The 25,485-nt window shown below is 42.1% G+C and overlaps 1 protein-coding gene across 5 annotated transcripts in view; it reads right to left on the minus strand.

The window, feature by feature from the left end:
• Positions 1-8,465: 8,465 nt before the first annotated feature.
• ANXA6 (annexin A6) overlaps positions 8,466-25,485 on the minus strand; it is a 44,819-nt gene continuing 27,799 nt past the window's right edge. For 2 of the 5 annotated variants that reach the window (XM_081962129.1, XM_081962128.1), the window contains 11 exons: positions 22,778-22,872; positions 20,747-20,860; positions 20,330-20,420; positions 19,620-19,699; positions 18,411-18,464; positions 16,341-16,358; positions 14,430-14,523; positions 13,596-13,691; positions 10,969-11,027; positions 10,313-10,435; positions 8,466-8,850 (listed from right to left, as the gene is read on the minus strand). In XM_081962129.1, coding sequence (XP_081818255.1) covers positions 8,791-8,850; positions 10,313-10,435; positions 10,969-11,027; positions 13,596-13,691; positions 14,430-14,523; positions 16,341-16,358; positions 18,411-18,464; positions 19,620-19,699; positions 20,330-20,420; positions 20,747-20,860; positions 22,778-22,872 — 884 coding nt within the window. In that variant the 3' untranslated portion in view covers positions 8,466-8,790. Of the gene's footprint in view, positions 8,851-10,312; positions 10,436-10,968; positions 11,028-13,595; positions 13,692-14,429; positions 14,524-15,344; positions 15,441-16,340; positions 16,359-18,410; positions 18,465-19,619; positions 19,700-20,329; positions 20,421-20,746; positions 20,861-22,777; positions 22,873-25,485 lie in introns of those variants that run through there. The other 3 variants (XM_081962130.1, XM_081962131.1, XM_081962132.1) reach the window with 3 other exon arrangements.

The following is a 25,485-nucleotide window of genomic DNA, read 5'->3' on the forward strand; positions in this document are numbered from 1 at the left end:
ATATTTTTTACATTTTTATTTTAACCCTGGTAGTTTAAATATTTGTGATTGGAATTAATGTTTCTGCTTCAGGCCATTTGTGAAAGATAGCATAGCAACAAATCTGCCAAGTTAACATAAGGATATTTGCAAAAAGTAGCACACTCAAAATGGCTGTGATAGCTGTGAACATCATTGCTAAGTCCTCATCTGTGGTGTCATCAAATTTCACGTGTACTGTATGTAGCAGACAAAAACAGAAGCTTTTCTTTTCTGCAAGTTCCTTAAATGTTTTTAAATGATTAACATTTATTTTTATTTCTATTACCATTTCCAGAAAGTGATATAATTCAGCTATAGTAGTTCAGGGCTCAGGCACTGAAGTTTTAACATCTATCCTAATTAAATGAGATTCTTGCTTGGATTGCTGTCAGAAACTTCCTTAGCCTGGTCCACATTAAGTGATCATTTTAGTGATACATTAGAAGAAAAAAACAAAAGCAAATGAAGCAATCCAAAAGTCCATTAGGCTTCCCAACACTCCCCCAGTACTCAAGAGAGAATGAAAGGGCGTTGGTACTTACCTGAGACGCCTCTTCTCCTAGGGTGGAGGCAGCATCCAGACTGGGTTAACCTTCATCCAATTATATTGAGGATTGGGTCTTGTAATGTGTTTAAGCTCCGCCCCTGTTGCTAGGCAGATCCCAGCTTTGACGAAGAGAAGTAACAGACCCCCTGCGTTATCGCCTAACAGCAAGGACATACTTACATTCCGGCCAACATTTCGTGCGAACCTGCCAATACCATAGGATCGTCATCTGACCGCCGTGCGATAGAACCAACAACACACAGCAACTTCAGTGTCTTTGATTGTGTTCATTTATTATTATTATTATTACCATATGACCTTATATATACATATATATGGTTTTTAAAAACAACAGGTAAGAGTCAATCAAACCTCAACACGCCAATCATGACGTAAGAACACACCCCAAAACAGGGAGGGGCTGGATGCTGCCTCCACCCTAGGAGAAGAGGCGTCTCAGGTAAGTACCAACGCCCTTTCTCCCTAGTGGTGGAGGCAGCATCCAGACTGGGACGTACCCAAGCAGTAACTGTCCCAGGGTGGGTCTAAGACTGTGACAATGAAGCATCAGCCCCGACCACCGACTGCAGCACTCTGCGACCAAAGGCCGCCTCTGCTGATGCGAAAGAATCCATTTTATAATGCTTAATGAATGCATTGGGTGTAGCCCAGGTGGCAGCCCTACAGATTTTCAGCTGATATGGAAGCGCTTCTGGTGGAATGCGCTGTGATCCTGACAGGCACTGGGAGAGAGTGAGACTGGTAGGCCAAGGAAATGCAGGCCTTTAACCACCTGCCTATGGTAGGAGAAGAGACCTTGTTACCCAGGGAAGTGGGCTGAAAGGAGACAAAGAGAGCATCAGATTTCCAAGGTGCAGCAGTACGTTGTAAGTAAATTTTAAGAGCCCTCCTGACATCCAAGGTGTACCATTTGCGTTCCAGAGGATGGACCGGATGGGGGCAGAAGTTGGGTAGAACAACCTCCTGGGTCCTATGGAAGCAGGAACACACCTTGGGTACAAAGGAGGGGTCCAGGCGCATGACCATTCGGTCTGCATGGAAAATGCACAGCTCCTTCCTGGATGAAAGAGCCTGCAACTCCGAAATCTGATGTGCTGAAGTTATGGCCACCAGAAATGATACCTTTAATGACAGAAACCTGAGTGACACCTCCGTCAGTGGTTCAAAGAGAGCCCTGGTCAAGGCGTCCAGAACCTTGGTCAAATCCCAGGAAGGGTATCTATGGACGACAGGAGGCTTAAGGTTGGATGCCCCTCTGAGAAAACTGCGTACCATGGGCAGCTGAGCCAGGGAAGGAGACCCCCCACATGCCAAAACTGAAGAAATGGCTGCCACTTGTCTCCGGATGGTGTTAGGCGCTAGCCCCTTATCCAGCCCATCCTGCAGGAACTCCAGTAGCTGTGGTATTGTGACCCTGATAGGGTCCAAGGCCTTACCCGCACACCAGGAACAGAAAGCCCTCCAGGTGGTGTTGTATATTCTGTCAGTGGACAGCCACCTGGTGGCCTGAATTGTTTCAATGACCCTGGGAGAGAAATTGTCGCCCCTCAGGACGCCCCGCTCAAACGCCAGGCGGTCAACTGGAACCACTGAGGGTCCGGATGTTCCAGCGACCTCTGTCTGAGGGAGATCCTCTCCCGAGGGATCCTCCAGGGCCTGTCTACTGAAAGTGTCCGCAGGTCGGCGAACCAAGGCCTGCGTGGCCAGTGTGGAGCGACCAACACCACCTCGGCCCCCTCTCTCAGAATTTTCTGCACAACCCTGGGCAAAAGGGGTAAAGGCAGGAAGGCGTAAAGTAGGCCCCTGGGCCAGTGACAATGCAAAGCATCCACCCCCTCCGCCCGAGGTGCAGGGTATCTGGAAAAAAACCTTGGAAGTTGACTGTTCAGAGGGGTGGCGAACAGATCCACCATCGGCATACCAAACCTGTCTACTATGTCCCGAAATATCGAGGGGTGCAGTTGCCATTCAGCATTGTCCAGAGTCTCGCGGCTGAGCCAGTCTGCCTGCACATTGTCCACCCCCGAGATGTGTTCCGAAGTAAGGGACAGTAAATTCTTTTCGGCCCAAAGGCCCAGTCTCATGGCCTCGTCCATGAGGGCCGTGATTTGGTGCCCCCCTGATATGTGCCTTTGAAGACACATTGTCCGTAAGCACAAGCACGTTTCCCCGCCACCCCAGGGAGGAAGTGGCGGAGAGCCAGATGGACCGCCCTCAACTCTAGTCAGTTTATGTTGTGCGTACGGTCCCACTGGTCTTGCGCTACCTGAGTCTCGAGGGTGGCCCCCCAGCCGAAGAGACTGGCATCCATCGTAACCGTCAGGAACTCCTGGTCCTTGAAACATAGGCCTTCCGTGATTGCCTGAGACATCCACCAACTGAGCGAACGCTTGACCTTTGCCGGGACCTGAACCTTGGCCAGTGAACAGCTCAACAGCTTCCTCTAAAACGGTAAGAGGAACCATTATAGGTGCCGTGAGTGCAATCGAGCCCATGGAACAATCCCAATGGCCGACCCCATGGTACCCATTAATTTGGACAGTAGGGCCAAAGAGCACCTGTGTGACACTGCCACCTGACCTGCTAGGGCCTTATATTGTCCTGCCTTTCTTGGGATAGGTACACCTTGCACACTTCAGTGTCAATCAACGCACCTAGGTGCACCAATCTGGTGGATGGATGTAGGTGGCTCTTAGGAACATTTGATGGAAAACCCATGCACCTGAAGAGCCTGGATAGGGGAGGCAAGGTCCCTTCGGGCCTGGCAAGGGGAGGAGGACTGAATAAGTATGTCATCCAGGTAGGCCTGGAGCTGAATAGGCACCTCCCTGAGGTCTGCGATCAATGCAGCCAGGATTTTAGTAAATACACGAGGGGCTGAAGACAGGCCAAAGGGGAGGGCAGTATATTGAAAATGTTGCCCAAGGTAAGCAAAACGCAGGAACTGCCTGTGACGTGGTAAGATGGGAACATGGAGGCAGGCCTCTGTCAGGTCAATGGAACTCAAAAAATCCCCTTGCCTAATGGACCCCAAAATGGAGTGTAAGGAATGCATTTTGAAACGTTTGTAACAAATAATCCGGTTTAATCTTTTAAGATCAAAAATGGCTCTCCAGCCCCCCGAGGCCTTTGGAATAACAAAAAGGATAGAATAAAACCCCAGCCCGCATTCCTCAGTCGGTACCGGTTGTATGGCGGAAATGTCGAGGAGGTGTTGGACCGCCTCCAACATGGGGCGCCTGAGAGCTGGGTTGTTGGATACAGGACAGGCCCTGAAGGAACTAGGGGGGTTGGAGATAAACTCAAGGGCAAGCCCTTGTCGAACTGTGGATCTGACCCATGCATCGGAGGTGGTAGCGTCCCAAACGTGGGCAAACCTGGCTAACCTACCCCCTATGGGATAACCAGACTCGGGGGCCTAGGTTCTATGATAGTAGCGACCACCCTCCTCGAAAGGGCCACCTGGCAGATTTCTCCCTTTGAAAGTGGTCAGACTGAGGCCTCTGCCTGGAGGCAAAGCCTCCCTGTTGCTTATAACCCTGGGCCCCATAGTCCGCCCCCCGAAAGGAGGAACCATAGTCCTGGCCCCAATAGAATGAACCAGAATCCTGGCCACGGAAAGAAGAGCGCCTGGGGTACAGTGCCGGGCGGTTGAAGCCCTTCTTCGGAGCTGATGGAAGGACCTTCCGTTTCTCCTTGTTCTCAATGAGGTACGGGTCAAGGACATCCCCGAAAAGAGAACCCCCCTTGAAATGGGCAGAGGCCAGCTTCCATTTGTGGCGAACGTCGGCTTGCCACTGACGAAGCCACAGCATTCTCCGGGTAGCCACGGAGGAGGCCATGGATCTGGCGGCAAACCTGGCTGAGGTCAATGTAGCGTCCAACGCAAATTGAATCACCGCCACCAGCTTGGCAATGTCCTGGTGGGCCCTTATGTCGGATACCGGAATATGCTGTTGCAATTACTGCAGTCATAGCAAGCACGGGCGAGTGAAGAAGGAAGCTGTAGTGGCGGCCTTTACCGCCCAGGCCGCTGCCTGGTGACCTCTTTGCAGGGTCAGGTCAGCTTTCTTCTCCTCCGGTTTAAGGACGTCCTCTGGAGCCCCTGGCATGTGTGCCGGGGTGTAGAGGGCGATCACCGGAGCATCAATAGGAGGGACAGCCAAAAATTGGGCTAATTCATTGGCCACGTTAAAGAATCTTTTATCATTGGCCGATGGATTAGGACCAGATGTGGGAGCAGCCCACTGCTTCTGGATCAGGTCTACAAATATTTTGGGCATCAGTACAGCCTCAGTTGGGGGTGTCTGTTCGGCAAAGAAGGACTCTGCGCTCTCAGTTGCTGGGCGAGGCTTGGTCGCTGCTGGTTGAGACCCCAGCTTGGAGGCTGCCTTGGCCTTGTACAGAAGAGACCGGAACAAGGCAGGAGGAAAAAGGCCAGAAAAAGGCTTCTGGTCAGGATCTCTGCCTTCATCCTCAGACAGTTCAGCCTTTCAGTTCTCCTTTTTCTGACTCAGAGGAGTGATCCAATTCCTCCTGGTCAGACACCTCTGGCTCTGCAGGAAGAGTCACCTGGGCTGGAGCAGATGGTACATTAGCTGAGGCAGCTGCCTGCCTAAGAGACAGGGCCTGTTGCTGCTGGAAGCTGGCCGTGATACTCTGAGATATCGCCGAAGCTATAATGTCCTGAAAGTTGGGCAGGATCATTGGAGCATAGCCACCCTGGGGCTGTCCCAAGGGGTTGGAGGTGGAAGGCAAGGAGTCCAGCCTCTGGACTACAGGAGGCAACTCCATCCCACAGCCGGACATGTGACCCTGGGTCATTTGGGATGACCCCCAAATGTTGGAGACATCTATAGGAAAGACAGGGTTAATGGGAATGTCACTGTTCTGTCTTCCCCCGGGAGAAAGCAGCAGGGAGTATTGCCCTTGTGGCTGCTGAGGCATGTCAGTAGATTTTGGAGAGGATGTTTTCTTGCTGGCAGCCTTTTTGTGCAAGCGATCCAAAGCCCTCCTTCTGCCTCTCATAACGAGAGCTGGCTGGTTTTTTTGCCTTTTTTGCACTGTCTGCCTTTGCAGACTTCTTTTTACTGCTGCTGCTGCTGCTGGAACCTTTGTTTTCTGAAGAACTGGGCTGAGGGGCTGGTTGAGGCATTAAATCCGCCTCACTTGCTGGGAGAATTTGTGGCTCAGAAGCCCTGTCATTCTGTGCCTCGAGAGACTGAGTGCTGGCGGCCGCCATTTTGAAACCTCTGACAGCCGTTTGAACAAAATGGCTTTCCCGCCTTTTTCTAACTGCCGCAATCTCCTTCTCTCTGCCTCACAACAGCCACAGTCGTATTCAATTTGCCCAAAAATGAAGGGAAGCCCAGCTTACTTGTAACTAACCAGCAATGAGGTCTCACCAAGCCAGCAGCAATCCGCAGCGTGAGTTAGAGGTTTGAAATCGCCCTCGCAGCAATGACAGCCGTTTGTGCCTTCCTTTCTCACTCACCCTGACAGGGCTTAGAGGCTTCGACCGAAAAACGCCTGGCCGCAAGGACCTTAGGGCTCACTGGTCGCAAAGCAGACATAAAACACAGTTTTTCGAAATCCAAACTTCCAATCCACAAGCTGTCAATCTGGCAAAAAGCTGGAGAAACGCGATAACGCAGCAGTCCTCAAACTGGACTGAGTCAAACCTGGGATCTGCCTAGCAACAGGGGCGGAGCTTAAACACATTACAAGACCCAGTCCTCAATATAATTGGATGAAGGTTAACCCAGTCTGGATGCTGCCTCCACCACTAGGGAGAACAGTCCATTCCCAGTATCCTAGTAAATTATTCTTATTAGTCTGCCCCATTATTTTCATTGTAGGCTGTATGGCCCATTCTTCCATTTGCTATTTCATCAATGGCTCTTCTATCATAAAAGGATGGAGTGATTAGAAATTATTAGAGAACCATTTTAGGCAAAATTCACAATCATCCGCTGCACAAAATGGTTGTACTGCAGATCGTAAGTCACCATTCTAGATGACAACCAGAGGTGGGTTGCTCCTGGTTTGGTCAGGTTCAGCAAAACTGGTAGTGGCGGTGGCGGGAAGCTCCGCCCACCTGCCTGGACTCTTCTGCGCATGCGTAGAATTGTGCGCACAAGCAAGCACGAGCGACCCAGTAGTAAACCATCTAGCAATCCACCACTGATGACAACCCATGTTCAAAGATAATCCTGCTGCCACCTTTGAACAAAGCCATAGAAGGCAATGCAATATTCTATTTATCAGGGTGGTGGAAGGGAAGACATGTTTAGTTGGTCAGCCAGTAACCTGATGTTCACTTTGTCAAGATGTATAAAGAAGCCAGACATGGCAAGTTATCCTCAAAACCTTCTTGGAACAAATTATGTTTTAGTTTAGTAACTTTTTTACTGAGAAGCTATTACAAATAAGGCTGTCATCAATCCCATTTATGTATTTCTTTCTTTGTTTTCTCGTCAAAACCAGATATATAGGTCAGGTTTTGAATAGATTATTATTACTTTTATTTTGGAGAGCGGAAGTCATCGTGAGGAAGAGAAAAACATTGAAGTTACTATAGAGATTATTCTTTTTTGCATAAACTCAGTGGACAAATGAGTTTGTTGCTTCTAACTATGGACAGAATTAAGAAAAGTTAAACACCTTAGAAGGTTTTCTTTTTGGAGGGATAGGGCTTTTTCCTAGTTGTGTATCTCTACTTGTGTATCTCATTTTAATAATTAATATTCAGCTTGCCTGGCCACTAAAGAAGATGGGATCAAAAACAAACTTTGATGCTTCTGAATGAGGAAGCTGGAGTTACTCAAGTATCAAAAGTTGCTGGTTACTCATAATAGTCTTATGAACAGTAATACTATTCTTAGGAACCTATGTAAATACAGATCACCATATCTACCCGGGAACTGTGGCTGTTAAACCCATTTTTCAGATAGGGGAATTGAGTTTGAAGCATTGACTGTTTCCTCAATCCCAATGACTTCATAGATTTGATGAGATTTGCCAATCCTTATTCTTTATGGATTGTTACATTCAGGTGAAATAAGTATCAAGGAAAGACTGAATTCTTCCATAAGATTTTCCTCAGTGTATGAATAGCAATAGCAATACCACCTAAACTTATATACCACTCTACAGGGCTTTACAGCCCTAAGTGGTTTACAGAGTCAGCTTATTGCCGCAACAATCTGGGTCCTCATTTTATCGACCTCAGAAGGATGAAAGGCTGAGTCAACCTTGAGCTGGTTAGAATCGAACTGCTGGCAGTCGGCAGAATTAGCCTGCAATCCTGCATTGTAACTACTGCGCCACTATGGCTGCTATGCCATTAAGATTAGTTGTTATTATTTCACATCACAAATACTTACAATTTTATTTTTAAATCTATTCTGTATATTTTAACGTCGAATTTATACATCAAACTTTCTAACCACCCATCTCCTTTACAAAGGGGCTTTGAGTGGTGTATTTATTTTTATATACTAAACTTTTTAACCACCCACAATTAGTTGTTTTAATTCTGATCCATGATTGCTTTATTGTTTCTTAGAATGGATACCTTTTATTTTGCTGTAAACTACTGTCAGGTAATTCACTGAATCTGGTGGTATTCTAGTTTAATAAATACATGTGAATTTAATAAAGAAACAAAAAGGTAAATCTCATTCCTTTTATGCTGCACTTTGCAGGCTTTCACAAGCAAGAATAGTATTTGTATTTATTATTGTCAGCACTCATGACTATATTTATAAACTGCTGGAAAAGTACAAACATCTTTGCGTGCCCAAAACTTTATTTAAAATTAGACTCTCTTATATCATGTGCTTCCCTTGTTCCAAAACAAACAAGAACAACTGCGTGCCCGGCAACATACATTTTATTTCTTTGGTTCGCAATATACCTATAAAGGTATGGCTTCATTAAACAGGTGGCCACTGGTCAGCTTTGACAAAATCGGACAGTTCCCCTCCCCCCAACCATTGAATTGATTATCCTTGTGGTCTTTGCTATTTGCAATATTAAGCTCTTTGTGACAACATAGCTATTTTTCCCTAACACAATGTGAGGCCTCAGTGAATCCAAAATATCCTTGAAGTTTTCAAAGCAACTGTAACTTCTAGGTTGCACGTAAGTGACTAACAGCAGCTCAGGTAAGATGGGCTTCTACAGCACTAGTTGACTGCTTAATCTTCTCCTCCACAAACAGCTAGCAGTGCTTTGCGGTAATCCCCTGAAGTATCCTTCTGAAACAAGGAAAATCAAGTCACCAAAAATAAAAATCAGAAAATGCATCCAAATCATCAAGTATGCAAACATGTAAATGAATTTACTAATTGAGTACCCACTGTGCATCAGAGGTGGGTTGCTGCCAGTTTGGCCTGAATTGGGCGAACCATAGTAATGGTGGTGGGAGGCGCCCAAATCTGGTAGTAAAAAAATCAGCAACCCACCTCTGCTGTGCATATCTTAAACTGGTTTAATAAGTAATGCTGTGTACAAAGCACCATGAGAATTATAGTTCTGCCAGGAACTCAATTATACCACTCTTAACCATTAACAGAATTCTTTAAGAAAAAAACATAGCTGTTAAACTTACATTAAACCAATACATCTTTAAAATTCAACCTTCTCCTACCTCATGCCCTCCAGGTGTGTAGGATTACTGTTTTCACCTTGCTATTACCCACTGCCATAACCAACACTGAGGCGTCCAGATTAGAGTGGGTTCCTTAAGCATAGTGTTTTTCAAACGTTGCAACTTTAAGATGGGCGGAGTTCAATTCCCAGAATATCTCAGCCAGGATGAGAGTTCTGAGAGTTGAAATCCACATATCTTAAAGTTGCCAGGTTTGAAAAACATTGCTTTAGCATCTATTTAGAAAGGTACACTAAGCATGTTCTCTGCAATAGTATATTCCTAAAGAAGCCTGACTGGGGAACTAGATCCTTGGATTAAAAACTCCATACCAATTGGAGAAAGGAGAAGGTGTCCCTGATTAATGTCAGCCCAGGCAAAGCACCCGATTGAGCAACTGCTATTCATATACAGGTAGTCCTTGACGTATGACACAACTGAGCCCATCATTTCTGTTGCTAAGTGAGTTGCCCCATTTTATGATGTTTCTTGCCGCAGCTGTTAAGTGAATCACTGCAGCTGTTAAGTTAGTCACACAGTTGTTAAGTGAATCTGGCTTCCCCATTGAATTCGCTTGTCAGAAGATTGCAAAAGGATCACATGACCCTTGGACACTGTCATAAATATGTGTTGGTTGCCAAGCATCTGAATTTGACTATGGGGATGCTAGAATGGTCATATGTGTGAAAATCAGTCATAAGTCACTTTTTTCAGTGCTAATGTAACTTCAGTCACTAAATGAACTGTTGTTAAATCAAGGATTACCCGTCACTGGCTAATAAATGTACCAGTAGTCAAACAAACCTACACTTTAGAGCATGAGTTCGTTCTTAGATCAACACAGGGTCTCTCTGTGCATGACACGCTCTTAACTTAACCCAACAGATTGATCTGTTTTGTTCTTTTCAGCTTATAGAGTCTTTTTTTGTACTCTTGAATTTAATATTCATTCAGACTGCTATGAGACTAATTAGTCATAGGCAAAAAGTGAGGCGAATGATAAAGGTTAAAGTACTTATGACATTAAAATAGGCAAAGTGGTGTTCACAGAACCCGAAACTTTCTTTTACCTCAATCATGTGATGTAGAGACTTGTCATACAGCTCCCAAAATTCACGCCGGATGTTGAGCAGATCAGTTTCGCTCCTTGAAACAATGATCCTGATGAGAGTTTGGTCATCTGTGCCAGCACCCTGAAGAGATTAAAAACGCACCAGGTGGGTGAGAGGCAGGAAGTAGTGGATTTCCACTCACTTTATTGCTGCAAAATATTTTGAAGAGATGGCAACCACAACTATAACCTAGTAACAGGAGACTTTTGCTCCCACAATTATAAAGCCCAGCCAACTGAATGGAAGCTTCACATCCTGCTTTGCAAATATCAGCATTGCTAAAGTTCCCTTCTTTGTGGGTGTTGGGTCACTGTGTCTGGCTCCTTCTAGCCTGCTGAATCCTAGTTCTAAAGGTAGGATGACCAAGAGAGAATGTGTCCCTCGTGACTGCACTTGAGCTCTAGCGAAGTTTTCTTAAGGAATTCTCTTTATATAAAGGATAGACAAAAGTTAAGCTTAGCTGGAGCTTCCTAAAAATGTCTCTGTTTATAGCATCAGCTCCCTGTAAATAGGCCATTTCTGGTGTCTTTAAAACCCGAAGAACCAAAATATTTGATTAATATACTGACTCCTCCTTCCTGAGGCAACAACAACAAATGGATGTTTGTTTTTACCTTCATAGACTTGTGTAGCTTGTCAGCAAAGAAAGCTTGCTTGTTCTTAACACTCCGCACTTCAGAGAAAGAGGGAGAACAAAGAGGAGAACATGAATGCATTGCCAGGAAATCACCAACAGTTGTCTGCATGCAAAGTATTCTGTCTCAGCCACTCCTTGCTCAGTAAGGTTCTAAATAAATCTGGTTATGGTATACTATAGCTTTTCATTTAGCAAATGCAAGAGGGAAGGAAGAGAGACCAAAAAGTCTGCCCATGTAAAATTATGGAACTGAACTTCCAAACAGGAAGGGAGATGGGGGAGGGAGCCATTTCCAAAGATGTCTGTTGCAGAAGAAACAGCATGACTCTTTAAAAGAACCCACAATGATATTATGAGTTGGTTTAATGTTTATTATTAGGCTTCCCTCGACCAGTGTCCACCCTTCATCAAGTGCATGAAGTATTATCCTGAATTACAGCTGTGGTTGAAAGCAGGGAGAGGCGGTAGAGGCAATGAGGGTCTGTAACCCAGAAAATCAGGGGAAATGAGAAACAAGAAATGCAGGCCTTGATGGGATTATGAACAACAGCCGTTCAAAAAGATATGTTAGTGATCCTAATAAATATCAAATAACACATGAATCATATTTTTTAAAACTTATTTCACAAATCGAACTGCATCCCAGTTTCCATCCTTTATGCACATTTTCTGAGTGCAGATTTTCAAGTAGAAGGGTGTATCTTCATTGCCATAGTAATGCCTCATAATTTAAAAAAAACAAAACAGTTAACAACAGGAACTAAGAACCCAAAAAATTCCCCCCTCAATTCTGTGAATTGCAATAAGAAGGGTGATTGGGCAGCTACTTCCTGGTCTGCAAGTAGGCATGAAGGAGGAAGTTTTTTTGGGCAGGGGCAAATGTGGCTTCTCTCTCCACTCTTCTTCAGTACCTGTCTAGCCTCTGGGTGCCATCAGACAGGACACAGAAGAGGCCAGGGAAAAAAAGGCCCATTCCAGTCCAGTGGGGGCAATAACAAGCAAGGCAATTGGTTCTTATAAGTCTTGGTGAAGAGAAGAGGTGACAGGTGAATGACCCAATGCCCAAGTATACTTGACCATACTAGGGCCAGACAGTAAGCCTGAACAAAGCCTGGGCTAAAAGAGTCCAATACCCATCACAAATGGCTGAAAATAAGATGACTAAAGGATTGTTCAATTCCACTGAGGTTTCGTATGCAGAAGCTTAATTTGAGCCAGAAAGAACTTTACCTGGCCATAGTTACGCTAGGTAACATGAAAGGCTCCAGCCAAAATGACACTTGGCATTATGTGTAGGATCAATGTTACTCTCAAAAATACTACAGCAGCGAGAATTGTATTTGCCCAAAATTGGAAATTAAATAAGCTACCAACAGACGAAGAGATAATAAAAAAGATATTAGATTGTGCAGAGATGAATAGGTTGACAATGAAAATAAAGGATAAAGAGGAATCAGAGTACTTCAAGACATGGGGAAGGTTCTATGACTGGCTAGAGAAAGCAAACTAGAAAAGAAAATAGGGAGAAGATAAAGTGCCCAGAAGATGCACTATTAAATAGAAAAGCAGGGGAGGGGAGAGAAGGGGAAAACAGGAAATAAAATATTAAACATATAAGTATATATTCAAGAACGAGATATAAAGGGGGGAAACATACTAGTGAAGGTAAGGGAATAAGAAATGATACTAAATTATATCTGTGCTGATGGAAATACCATCCCAAGGAAACATAAACTGAGTTTTGAAATATACACCAACAATAATAGAAAAAGAAAGGGAGAGAGGAGGAGAGAAAGAAAGGAAGACGGGGGAAAGAAGAAAGAGGTAAGGAGAGGAGGATGGAAGGGGGAGAAAAAGAAGAGAGGGTAGGAAGAGGAAGAGGAGGAGTAGGAGAAAGGGAAGGGAAGAAGGGAGGAGAAGGAGACGAGGAAGGAAGAAAGTAGAGAAGGGAGGGAAAGAGAAAAGAAAGGGAAAACAAGGAGGTGTTACAAAAGGAGGAAGGGATGGTAAATAAAGCAACCCAAATTGTACATTGTAACTTATTAAATGAAATAATAAATGTATAAGAATGATTAATGTAAAGAAGAATACCAATTATGTGAATGTATACTTAAAATGGTATGTAAGAGAATAAAAAAATAAAAATTCTTTGGGGAAAAAAATACTCAGCTTTCTAGCTTTGCGATGGTACAGAAAAAAACTGAAAATGAACAATCAGAAAAGTGTTGCATTTTGATAGCTGGCTTGTAGAAAATCTCTAGTAATCAGACCATCCATCTGTTTTTTGTTTTCCAGGGCAATTGGTCATTCCCCACCCCCACCCCCCACCAGCTGCATACAATACTGTGCATGCATTCTGTCTCATATATTAATCCAATTTTGCAATATAGCCACATATTTATGAAAGCCCACTCTCCACATTTTTTACAAGAAGCTTAGGCCAGCTTGCTTCATCTATGCAAATCACAGAAAATTGCTCAACTGTCAAAACATTGCAAGACCAACTTCACTCTGAGAGGTTTTAGTAGAGGTTTTGCATTCCATATGCAAAAAACAACAACAATACCTTTCTCTATAACTATACTCATACAAAACAACACTCACCAATAGCTAAAAAGGCATCCCGGACATCTCCGGACATCCGTTTGTTGATGGCATGGGCCACATCATGATTTGTCATCTTAACGAATTCCTGGAAGACTACAAGGATCAAAGGCAGAATGTAAGAAATCTAAATTTCCAATGCAAGCTTGACTTAAAAGATTATTCTGAGTTTCAAGGCTGGTAACAATTAGGGGATACCATGGAAAGCCTGCAGAACAAACTATTAACATCGACAGGGAAGGGCCTTGTCTGATTAAATGAACTTCCTGCCTTTGAGTTCTTATGTCCAAAAATGCTGGCTTTCTCCAGGAAAGAGATTTTTTTTTCACTTTCTTTAGCAAGTTCATTTTAGCAGCCCCTTTCCTTCCAGTCCCTAGGCTTAGTTGATGCCCCAACACTTTCCCAAAACACAGGGCTACCAGATCTGGGCTGCAAAAATCCAGATGGCCATTAGATGGCAACAACATAAAATAAAGGAAACTTTAAATCTCTGCTGATGTGTTGGGTTTTTTTCACTGTCTAGTTCTGACAGCTCTACCCAAACAACTGCTTCAGGCGACTGCATAGCCTGAAAACATCAGTTACTTTGTGCTTAGTCATGATTATAAACATGGCATACAAACCATACATTTTGGGGGGGCCTGTTTTGGGAGGGGGTTATAGATGCTCAATTAGAAACTCTGATTTCTACTGCTCTTTTAGGGCTGAAAACTGGCTGGGACAGTCCAAGGTGTACATGCTTTTGGTGGAGGAATATAGGAGGCAGGAACATGATGTACATTGCTTTGAGCTGTAAGATATAATCATTGCAACACATCCCTGTTGGCTTCCTACCTCTCCTGAGTTGGGGATAGCTCTGGGTGCACAAGATGCTCAGGAAGCGGGTCTCAAGGGATGTCGAATCATCACCAGAAACATCAGACAATTTCTGCAAAACCAATGAAGGATGGAGGGATGGAGGAGGAGAACGGGATCTAGTGAATGTCAAAAGTCTGTTTCGAAACAATCTAATCAGGTGGTCAAATATTGTTAAGATGCTATAAATCTGTGTGTCCAATCTATTTAGTTTGATACTAGCATTTTATTCTTCACTAGTACTGTCCAGTGACTGAAAATATTTATCAGCCCAAGCCCACCATGGAAGTCTTCTGATTCTCTCCCCCAGACTTATTCTTTTTCAGTAAATACAGAACCTACTGTCATTCATATAGATCGAGTAATGGACCATAAGAATTTCCATGTCAAAAGACAATTACAGAGATAGAATCAAATTTAATTTTTTTAAAAAAAATATGAGCATCTCTGTTATGGAGTCTGATTTCTCCCCAATCCCATGAGTATCCAACTGCTTTTCTATACAGCAAAAAATAAGGAAAGGTATTTTTTTGAATTCATTTTTGTGCATGTTGGGACAGAGTTTCAAATCAATCTTTTCCATAACAAAGCACAGGCAAGAATCCATTTTCCTATGGAATTCTTACGTGCAGAGAAATAAACAGCACATTCAGTAGATCGGTACAAATTATATTCCGATAACTTTAATTCTCTTTATGTGATAATTAGCAGGCTGTCCCTGGTTCCAAACTGTTCATTGTTGCCCTTTTGCTGCTCTGCAGTAGTTAAAAATGGCACACTTTTTTTCCACTCCTCCAGCTGCGCAGGTGGGAAATGAAGCCTAAATAAGTCAACAATTGATAATACAGGTAATCCTTGTCTAATTACTGATTAGCAACCATTTAAACTTATGATGGCATTGAAAACGTTTTATGACCAGTCACCAAAATTACAATTATCGCAGGGTCCCATGGTCACCTGATCACCATTTGGAAGCTTCACAGTCAGCTTCTGATAAGCAAAGTCAATGAAGAAGCAGCAGTAAGTTGCAAGTCACAGTCACGTAATGTCATGCTTAAACAATGTGGGTGATCTCCTTAATGACTGCAGCAGAACTGACATCATAAGTCTAGCCCCATCTTGTGACATTTCACTTAACCATCATGTTGCCAGTCCCAAATGCAGCCATTAAGTGAGGACTATCTGTAATTTTAACCACACACATTTTTTTCAGTCATCTCAGACTGGGAAGGCACATGAGCCCAGGCAATACAGCACAATATCTAAAATTGGGGAAGCAAATTAATATTGATTTGGAAAATATTATTGTGTGAGCCCAGAGAGGCACAGCATCAGCTATCAGATTGGTAGTGCATCTCTTTTGTCATTCAAAACAGGCAGCATGCTTTTCATTCAAAAAGACTCTGAAATCTTTGGCATTCCTAGTTAAGGGACCTCAGGTAGACTTTATAAAGACCACTTAAAGACCAGGTTACAATAGGCACAGCTGAAAACAATCTCTCTCTCTCTCTCTCTCTCTTTCTGTTCACTTTGCATTCCAAAGCAGACATGGTAAAATTATAGTATAACATATGGACCTTTGGTTGCTATTTTGTCAACCTTGATGTATTCTGCCATTTATTGACCAGAGAGCTTTCTCTGTGATAATAATCACAGAGCCTTCACTTAATTCAACTCTAACTTCAACTACACTTTACATTTAATGTATTAATTCTACCTTTCCCTAAAACCTGATGTAAGAAAAGCAATTGTATTGTAGATAATACTTCCCCAACCTGCATCTTGCAAATGTGCTAAAGCTGCTTTCAAGAATTTTTAGGCAATGCAGTTGGGAAAACTAGTGACAGACATCCAGAACATGTCAAGGAAAAATAAAGGGCAGGCACTCACCAGGGTTTCAGCAACCACCTGACAACAGAAAGAGAGAGAGGGAGGGAGAGAGAGGAAGGGAACAAGGTCAGAGATGGTGTGGCACAGGTCAATCCAGGGATTTCATAAATAAATTGGGTCATTCTAAGATCTAAAGATAACATTGGCACCAATATAGCCTGCTTAATTATGGCAACAAAAGGAGTCCAATTCTCATTTTGCATTCAGATACTCTGATCGGATTGAAGGGGCTAATCATGCACACATGCCTTAACTTTATTTTCAACAATGAGTGGAAATTCTCTATTTTAAAAAGTTATGCCATCTTTCCAATTGATGTAAAAGCAGAGAGAGAGAGATCTTGAAAGGAGCATGGAAACAGAAATAAGCAGAACTCTATAAAGGAAGGTTGCCTGAGACACAGAAGTTATGTTTGTACTTATGTTTTCTGATTACATGTATGTAGTATAAAGGATCCTACAACACAGGAGCCTCTTTCCATTCCATTATCAGGAAACTGCTGATATTCCTCCCTGCTCCAGAGACAGCTCCAGGAAAATTTCCAAGTGGGGGAGGAAAATTAAAAAGCTGCAACATAATGTGCACGTGTAGCATGCATACCTATCCATTTTATTAGTAGGTGGTTTTTCTGAAACAATCGTTTTTTAAATACATTTTCTAAACTTCACAATTTTTGTTTCATTAAAGAGGTCCCACATTCTCAAATAGCAGCATAGAAAGCGGTCTTCACGGTTTTGTTTAAACTTCAAATTTGTACCGAAAAACTTCCTTTATCCTTAGAGCATCAGCATTCAACCAAGAACTGTAATTTTTCCCTTAATTTGTAACAGACAGAAGAGATAGATTGTTGGGGACACTATGATGACTCTGTAAATCGCTTAGGGAGTGATGTAAAGCACTATGAAGCGGTATATAAGTCTAAGTGCTATTGCTACCAGTATATGCCTCTATGTGAGGAATGGGGCGATAGGAAGGAAGCTGTCAACAGTTTCCTGAATATCTGAAAAAAAACTGAAGTCTTTAATCCCCACAACTTTCAATAGGAAATGAAAGCACAGCAAAGAAAAAGGAACAATGAGCTAATTGAAGAGATCAGCAGAAAAATTATTTGGGCAAAGAAATGTGGAAGACACCAGAAATTAATGTGCAAAAAAGGTGAAGAAAAAAGGCATGAGAAAAATGCTTCCAGTTTCAGCATGAGAATATGCCATCCATGCTAAAATTATAGCACACCAAGGATAATGTGGTCTGTTTATCTGAAGCAATTCTGCATGCCCAGCTTGTTGTAAGCATTGAATGAATACAGAAAGTGTTAGGTTCCCTATGATATGGCTAAAAAGTTCACATTTGGGCTACTAGCCTCTGCAACTCTTTTTCCGGCTTATTGAGATGCAGTAGCCACAAGCATTGTTTTCAAAATCACGCAATAGCCTGCAGAAACATTAGAACTCCCTCTAATGTCCTAATTGCATCACTTCACATTATCCAGAGTTCAATTGGTGATTTACTGTATAAATAAACATTTGCCCTCCTTCCTGAATCTGGCATGTATTAAAAATGGATTACTTAACCAATTTTAACTATGTTTAATATGAGTGTCCCTTAACATGGAATTGCAAAAAATATATGTGATGAGTTATGGTTATTACTTTTTGGGAAATGAAAAGCTTCAATTAAAACCCACATTAAGATTTGACATGCATGAATTACCTGCAAGTGCAACTGGGTTCATACATGATACTAAGGCATTGGCGTGGGCTTAGAGTGTTGTGTGAGCCCAAATAATTGTAGCTTCCTTAACAAAGCCTTAAAAAATCATATATTTGCATAGTGTTTGTTCCATATCTATTTCTATATATATACAGTATGAGCTCAGAGCAAGAACTCTAATGGAGCTTTTTCACATGCTCTCTCTTCCTCTCTTTGTTCTGGGGGGTATCTTTTATGGCAAAGCACAGCTCATGCAACTCAACATTAGCCTATTATCAACTCTAGAATCTTCACATCTGCATCACGGAAGAAAGGCAACAGGCACAGCAGAACCGTTCCTGCACATGTGGCTTTACTTACCTGAGCATCGGCATGAGCCTTTGCAAAATCTTCTCCTCCTTCACTGCGGTTACCCTGCAATTAGACATTGAGAATTATTAACAAGATGCAAAAAAATAGGCCCGAATGGAATGGGAATGGGCCAGAAATTAACATCTTTAAATAATGAACCACCTTTCTTGGGAGCTACTAGTTTAATTGCCCATAGGCCTGAAGCAATGTTGTGAGCTACAAAATCTGGGTTTTAAAAAATTGGGTGCCTACTAGATGACACCAAAGAATTAGACTTTTCTGTGTTCATTTACTGCCATCTAATTGTTTAGATTTTTACAATTGGATCTGACAGCATCACACGCCACTTACTGCAGAACTACAACTCCCAGCATTCTTTGATGATGATGCTATCCATTCAATCATGTCCAGTTCTTGATCATTCTATGGACCAGCTCTCTCCATATTTTCCAATCTTGTACAGCTTCTTTCTTTTGTTTTATGCTTTGGCTGATGTCAGTTTTGATGTCACATGTTTTTGGGCAGCCTTGTTTTCTTTTCCTGCTGACCATTCTGAGCATAGCTGTTTTTTTCCAATGAGTTTGATTGCATGACATAGCCCAAATTTTGCAATTTTGCCCTCCAGTGACACATCTTATTTTATATGCCTGGGAAGCATATAGTTTCTCTCCACTCCTTTTTCAGAAAACATCTTACTTTGTTATTTCTTCAAAATGAGATTTCTATCATTCTTATTAAGGATAAATAAATTATAGCCACCAAATGAATCCTATCTGAACTGTATCCATGTGCTGAGCAATTTTTGATTTTATCACCTTGATGCAAATAGCTTTCTAAAAGTCTACTATTGCACAATAAATAAAAACAAAACCATTTGAAGCAGCTTTCAAGTCCTATACAGCCTGCTTGCTTTCTGATGATGACCATATGAAACTGAGGCAGAAATTGTCATTTGAACCTGTGCCCACTACATCTCGACAGCGTTATTGTCCCTGCGTGCAAAAATACTCATAGAATTGTTTCTTTCCGACTCAATGTACCATTATCAAATGCACAAGATCCTTAATGAATAAAAATTAAAATTAAAAAATGGCAACTTTTAAAGGTGGTTTAACAACTGAATCAGATTATTAGATGTTAAGAAATATCAGACAGAAAACACTTATCTTTTAAGTAAAGGAGCTTTAAGAATGCATTGTGGGGGGAAAAAACTCTTACCAATGCCAGAGAGACTAGGATCCTTTTGAAATGTCCTGAAGTGTCAGAACTCAGTGCATCCTCCAAAGATTTATGATAAGCTGGAAAAAGCACAAAAGCAGAAGAAAATGTTCAAAGACACTCTGGATTTGATTAAAAACCCATGTTGCTTTCTTTTAAAAAATGTAAATTGGATTGCCACAATGTTTTTTGACTTTCGGTCTAGCCTGTACCCCTGAGATTTTCCAGTGCTCTCCTTCAAAAATTACTACTGTATGCCTGGCCCTCCTTAATCCTTCAAGGATAACTATATGCAGACTTAACACTAGAAAACATCCATCAAATACTGGTTCCGGTTCTTAGCGTGTGAATAGGACATTCATATGGAATGAAGCCCATTCTGAGTAGCTTCTACCCTTGAAGGTCAGTAGCTTCTAACCTTGATCTGATGCAATAAACAGACCAATATGACCAATTTTCCTTTGAGTCAGGCTCAACTCCTGCTATTTATAAGGACAGTCTACCTTGTCTTTTTTTGCCAATATAGCAGTGATTTGCCATGCTATTCGATTGGGAGCCCTATAGGAAAACGCCAATGAGTAAGCAAGCAAGTAAATAAAATGCGTACTGGCAAAATTTAAGCATTTTATACAGCAACTGATAAACACTTTCCGGATTCTTAGTCTCCTACATCCATTTGCCCCTGAAGAATTATTGAAGAAACCCTTTACCTTCTTTATAGGCTGCATTAATTGCTTGAATCTCTTGGTTAGTCCGTGTGGCCAAAATTTCAATGAGAGCACTCTCATCAGTTCCAGCCCCCTGGAGTGATGCAAAGATATTTGATCATTTAGTCACCATTAAGATTTCAGGTCAGCTAAGTGTTCACATTTATAGGGAATGCCTAGTGCATCGATGTCTTGATATTGCAGCTTTGGGGAGCGGGGGGAGGATTGGCTCAGAATTGAACCTACGTATAAGCCCGAGCTGGCAATCTTTAGCAAGAAGGAAATCCCTCATTTTCTCAAGGACTTAATTACTCATTGAGGTATAGGCAAAATAAGGAGTTTTTCTTCTCTCTTTCTCCGTATGGGTTAAATTTATCTTTCTGTTGTTCAAATACTATATTAAAAAGAAATCTGCTCTACCTCCATGGCTTTCTTCAGTTGCTTTGCATCATAGAAGGCTGGTGGCATCATCAGTCCAAGAATAACCTTCGCCAAAGGTCCGGATATTTCAGATTTCAGATCTGCCATAAGGTCCTATCACAGGAGACACTCATGAAGGAAAACAAATTGGAAACTCCGAAGAAATATAGCCAAATTAGACATAGGAAATTTAACAGCGACTGTAAATCTGTTATTGACTTTTTGCAGAAAACAGTAAAAATGATACATGGTTTTGAGGATTAGAATAAATACATTATACACATTATAGAGAAAATGTAAACAAGGCTATAATCATAGAGAAAGATGTTAATTTATATAATTTTATACTTATAACTGCAATAAAAGAAAACTAGAAGCCTTTTCTTTAAAACCCTTTCTTTGATCTCTGCATTTTCCTTCCTTCCTTTCAAAAGTCTAATAAAATTGTATTTAAAAGAAGAAGAAACTCCAAAACATTGATACCAGTGAGGAAGACGATACTTAGAAGAAAGGCTCTGACATAATATGATGGGGCAAGGATTGGCCCCTTGTGCGCATCCAATTATTTTTTAAAATTTATCTCACATCAGTCCTAGCAAGCATGGTCAACAGTGAGGCCATATGAAATGAAAGTCCATCTATTTCTATTGGGCTGCATATTACCCCTCAGGCTCATTAGATCTGTGTTAATAATGCATGCAATATTCTGGGGTGTTAACTTTTTCTTGTGATTAGAGCAGGAAGGAAGAATGGCAGCAAATAGAGAATACATACTTTGACTTAAGAACAGACTCTAGCTGTAGTTGCTTCCACATGCAGGTAGAGCTTAATAATAATAAGAGCTTAATAATTGTTGTTTTGTTAAGAGGCTTTTCTCCAGAGTCAAAATCTGCATACAGATTAAAAGTAATCTGCAATTAAAAATGCAAGTCCCCAAATAGTTAACACACTGTATCCCTCAACGTTCTTCTATATTTATAGCAGTGGTGGGATACGATCAGTACGCCCCGCTACAGACGTACCGGTGCCTGCTGGGAGCACCAGGTACCGTTCCGGTACGGTACTCCGGAAGGCCCACCTGCCCGCCTTACATTATTTGAGCTGATCGGGGCTTACGCGCATGGAGCTTATGGCGCCTGCGCGATGCTCCGCCGAGCAGCTGAAGTGTCGTGGGAGCCGTCGCGGAGCGTCACAGGGGGTAAGTATGCGTGTGCGTGCTGCACGTGTGCATGTGGTGGACGCCCAGCCCTGTTGCACCGTACTGGTTGCAATGGGATCCGGAACCCACCACTGATTTATAGTTCAGTTTGCCATACCCAAGGAAGATACATAACTCAACTCATCCTTTTCATCTCCTGCCTAAAACTGCCAACTGAAGGTTAGACATTCAGACACGACTGAGCAAGATGGTAAAATATGACCTCCTTTAAAAAAAAAAAAGACCAATAGACATTAATGGTGATTTGAGTAATAGATTGGTCCATGGTATTTAACTAGGAGGGAGAATGACTTTTTAATATATATATATATATTCCATCCTGAATGCCTCATGCATAAAAATAATGTTATGGCAGAAAACAAACAAAAGCTTCAGAAAGATAATGGGGGAAATTCTACAAATTTCCCAAGTATTATAATCAGGCTTCTCTTTGCTGTCTCCTGTGCAGCTAGATTCTGTGTTTTCCTTTTTTTTAAAAAGAAAGACGATTGGCACACCGACCTCCAGCATACTTTACATATTTATATCAGCATTCTGAAATCTACAGACCTTAATATGTGTTCAGCTGAACACACGCACACACATCATAGATTTGAATTAGCAGTTGAAATGGTTATGCAGAAGATCTAGAAGGCATCTAATTGGGGAAGGCAACCAATGAAAGAATGATCTTAATTCTTTATTTTTAAAAGTGACTCCAAACTTAAATAGGCATCTATAAGAGTTGTTGCATAAGAGCTCCTGCAATAAGTAAATCAACTAAACATTGGGGAAAGGGAATGAGATGCAAAAGAAGAGATTGTACTAATTACCCGGCCATAATGAGACTTGTATGCTTTTATGATATCTTGCCTCTGGTCATTATTCCTCTGTGTGACGACCTCAATGATGGCATCTTCATCTGTGCCTGGAACCCAATAAACAGAACACATTCAACCATTTCCCCCTCAGTTCAATAACATTTAATCTTGACTCTTGCACTTAGTCAAGGAAGTAATACCAAGAAAGAACAAAAAGGAAATTGTCCACCACTGGGTTGAGAGAGAGAGGATATTCGCTCTTTGTTAAGACCAATCCCTCTAGTTTACTGCCTCCAGGGTGTTTTTTTTTTAAAAAAAAATCGTATTCTTTTTGACCCCTTGCAAATTCTTCCCTTACAATCTCACCATCTTTAGAGTTTTGTTTCAGCCCTAAACAACTGACTGGGGAAAAAAGTCAAATCAGTGCATAAGCTCAATACCCACAGCACCTTGCTTCTGGTGTCTGTGTGGAAAATTCCTGACTTATTCCTTTGGGGTATGATTTACTGCAGTGTGCTCAGATGATTACCACATGGCCCTATAGACTGTAACCTCATTCCTGTCTTAAAAATAGATTTGGGAGTGGCAAAGAGAGACACATTTAACTAGCTTGAGATGCAACTGCATACGAACGACTTCCATTAAGACAACTCAAGCCCCAAGCATGCTCACGCTATTCAACGCAAGCCATGATCTCTCACTTGTCAACTACTTTGCAAGCCCACATCTTAATGATTAGAGTTGCTATAGAGCAAGGAGGAGTGTGACTGTTGGTGTTCTTTGCAACAGCTCCTTCCTTGGGAATAGCTTTCCGCCCCTCCCCACAAAGCAAGAATGCCCCCACCCACCACCCCCATGGCCTTCTCAAGAGGTAAAATGTGGCTTTTCCAGAAAGCTTTTGGGGATTAATTATATGCAACAGGGCCATACCAAACTAATCTTAGTTCATTGATTTTACTATCTAATTTGGGAGGTTGGGTTTTGGATTTTATTATTTTAATGAATAAAAATATAGCTTATTATTCTGTGTATTTTTTAAAGATCCGTAAGCCACCTGTTAAGTTTCAGGAAGTGAACAAGTCTCCTAAATAAATCAGTGAACAAGTACAATGAGGTTTATGGTATTCTGAATGAATGCCCAGGGAATGCCTCTTATTGAGCAATGTAGAAGCGTAACAAATAGCAACAAAATCATTCAGCTATTTCTAGAATATATTCTCTAAATATATTCTCATTTTCTTCCTACCACATTGAACTTGTGGCAAGTTTTACTGACAGAATATCAAGACTAGGCAATGGCTTGAGAGCCCAATGGGTTGTCAAATATATGAAAAAATCTCCATGTTGAGCATTTTCCCTAAGTACAATGAGCTGTTGATACAACGGTGCCATCTCCTGGGTCTTAGAGGAAGCAGTAGAATATCATTTGATCACTGTCAGTATCTAACAGTATGCATTGATGCTGTTTTTATGGAGCATTTGCTGCCTGGATGACTTTTAGATGGTGACCGATCACCAGAACCATCCTTCTCTTTCTAGAATCACAAAATCAGAAGCGTAACCAGGTTTGTTCTGAAAGACACTTCTTCTCTCATGAATGAAGATTCAGGAGTATGACCATCACCTCAACATATACTTTGTGCAAATCTAGTAAGCAGGCCTCTAAGAGTAAAGCAACAGTTTCCTTCCAACATTTGTGTGTGTGTGTGTGTGTGTGTGTGTGTGTGTGTGTGTGTGTGTGTGTGGTGTGTGTCAATTTATGCTTACTTAATTTTTAAATGATATTCCTTTTTGCATTATACAGTTACACAGCCTTGTATCAAATGTAATTAAATGGCATAACAGACAACAGCAACATACTTTGCAATTGTGTATTTTCTTCCTTAAAATACATAGGCAGTTGTGATGTGCAGCAAGTTCAGCACTGTACACTGCTGGCATTGCACTGGCTTCTCTTTCACGGCTGCCTAAGATTTACTCAGATTATCAATCTCTCCAATCAGCTACATGAAGCAAGTGGCCTGAGGGAGAACCATAAGCCACCGGTAGCCAAATGTTTTAGAGTGGTAGTTCTCAACCTTTTCTTCACCATGGACTCACTGTGGTGGCATAGTGGTTAGAATGCGGTATTGCAGGCTACTTCGGTTGACTGCCGGGCTGCAATTCGAGTCTCACCAGGTTCAAGGTTGACTCAGCCTTCCATCCTTCTGAGGTTGGATAAAATGAGGACTCTGATTGTTGGGGGCGATAGGCTGACTCTGTAAACCGCTTAGAGGGGGCTGTGAAGCGGTAAGTCTAAGTGCTATTGCTGGTGCGATTAAATACCTTTAGTGCAGTGGTGAAATACTACTGGTTCTGTGGGCATGACTTGGTGGATGTGGCAGGGGAAGGATATTGCAAAATCCCCATTTCCTCCCCACTCTGGGACCATCCAGAGATGGTATTTGCCGGTTCTCCGAACTACTCAAAATTTCTACTACCGGTTCTCCAGAACCTGTCAGAACCTGCTGGATTTCACCCTTGCTTTTGTGGCCATGTTCTGCAGCCACAGACCACCAAGACTTAACTCATGATTTAAATCATAACACGTCTTCTATCCTTCATAGACTTCCTGTGAAAACATTGTGGCCCTCCAGAGGTCCACAGACCACCAGTTGAGAACCACTGTTTTAGAGTGTTTTTAACATCGGGTATTGATTCTAGTAGAACAAAACCTAGCG

This window comes from Natrix helvetica, assembly GCF_964273705.1.
Source record: "Natrix helvetica genome assembly, chromosome: 1".
Taxonomy (NCBI): Eukaryota; Metazoa; Chordata; class Lepidosauria; order Squamata; family Natricidae; genus Natrix; species Natrix helvetica.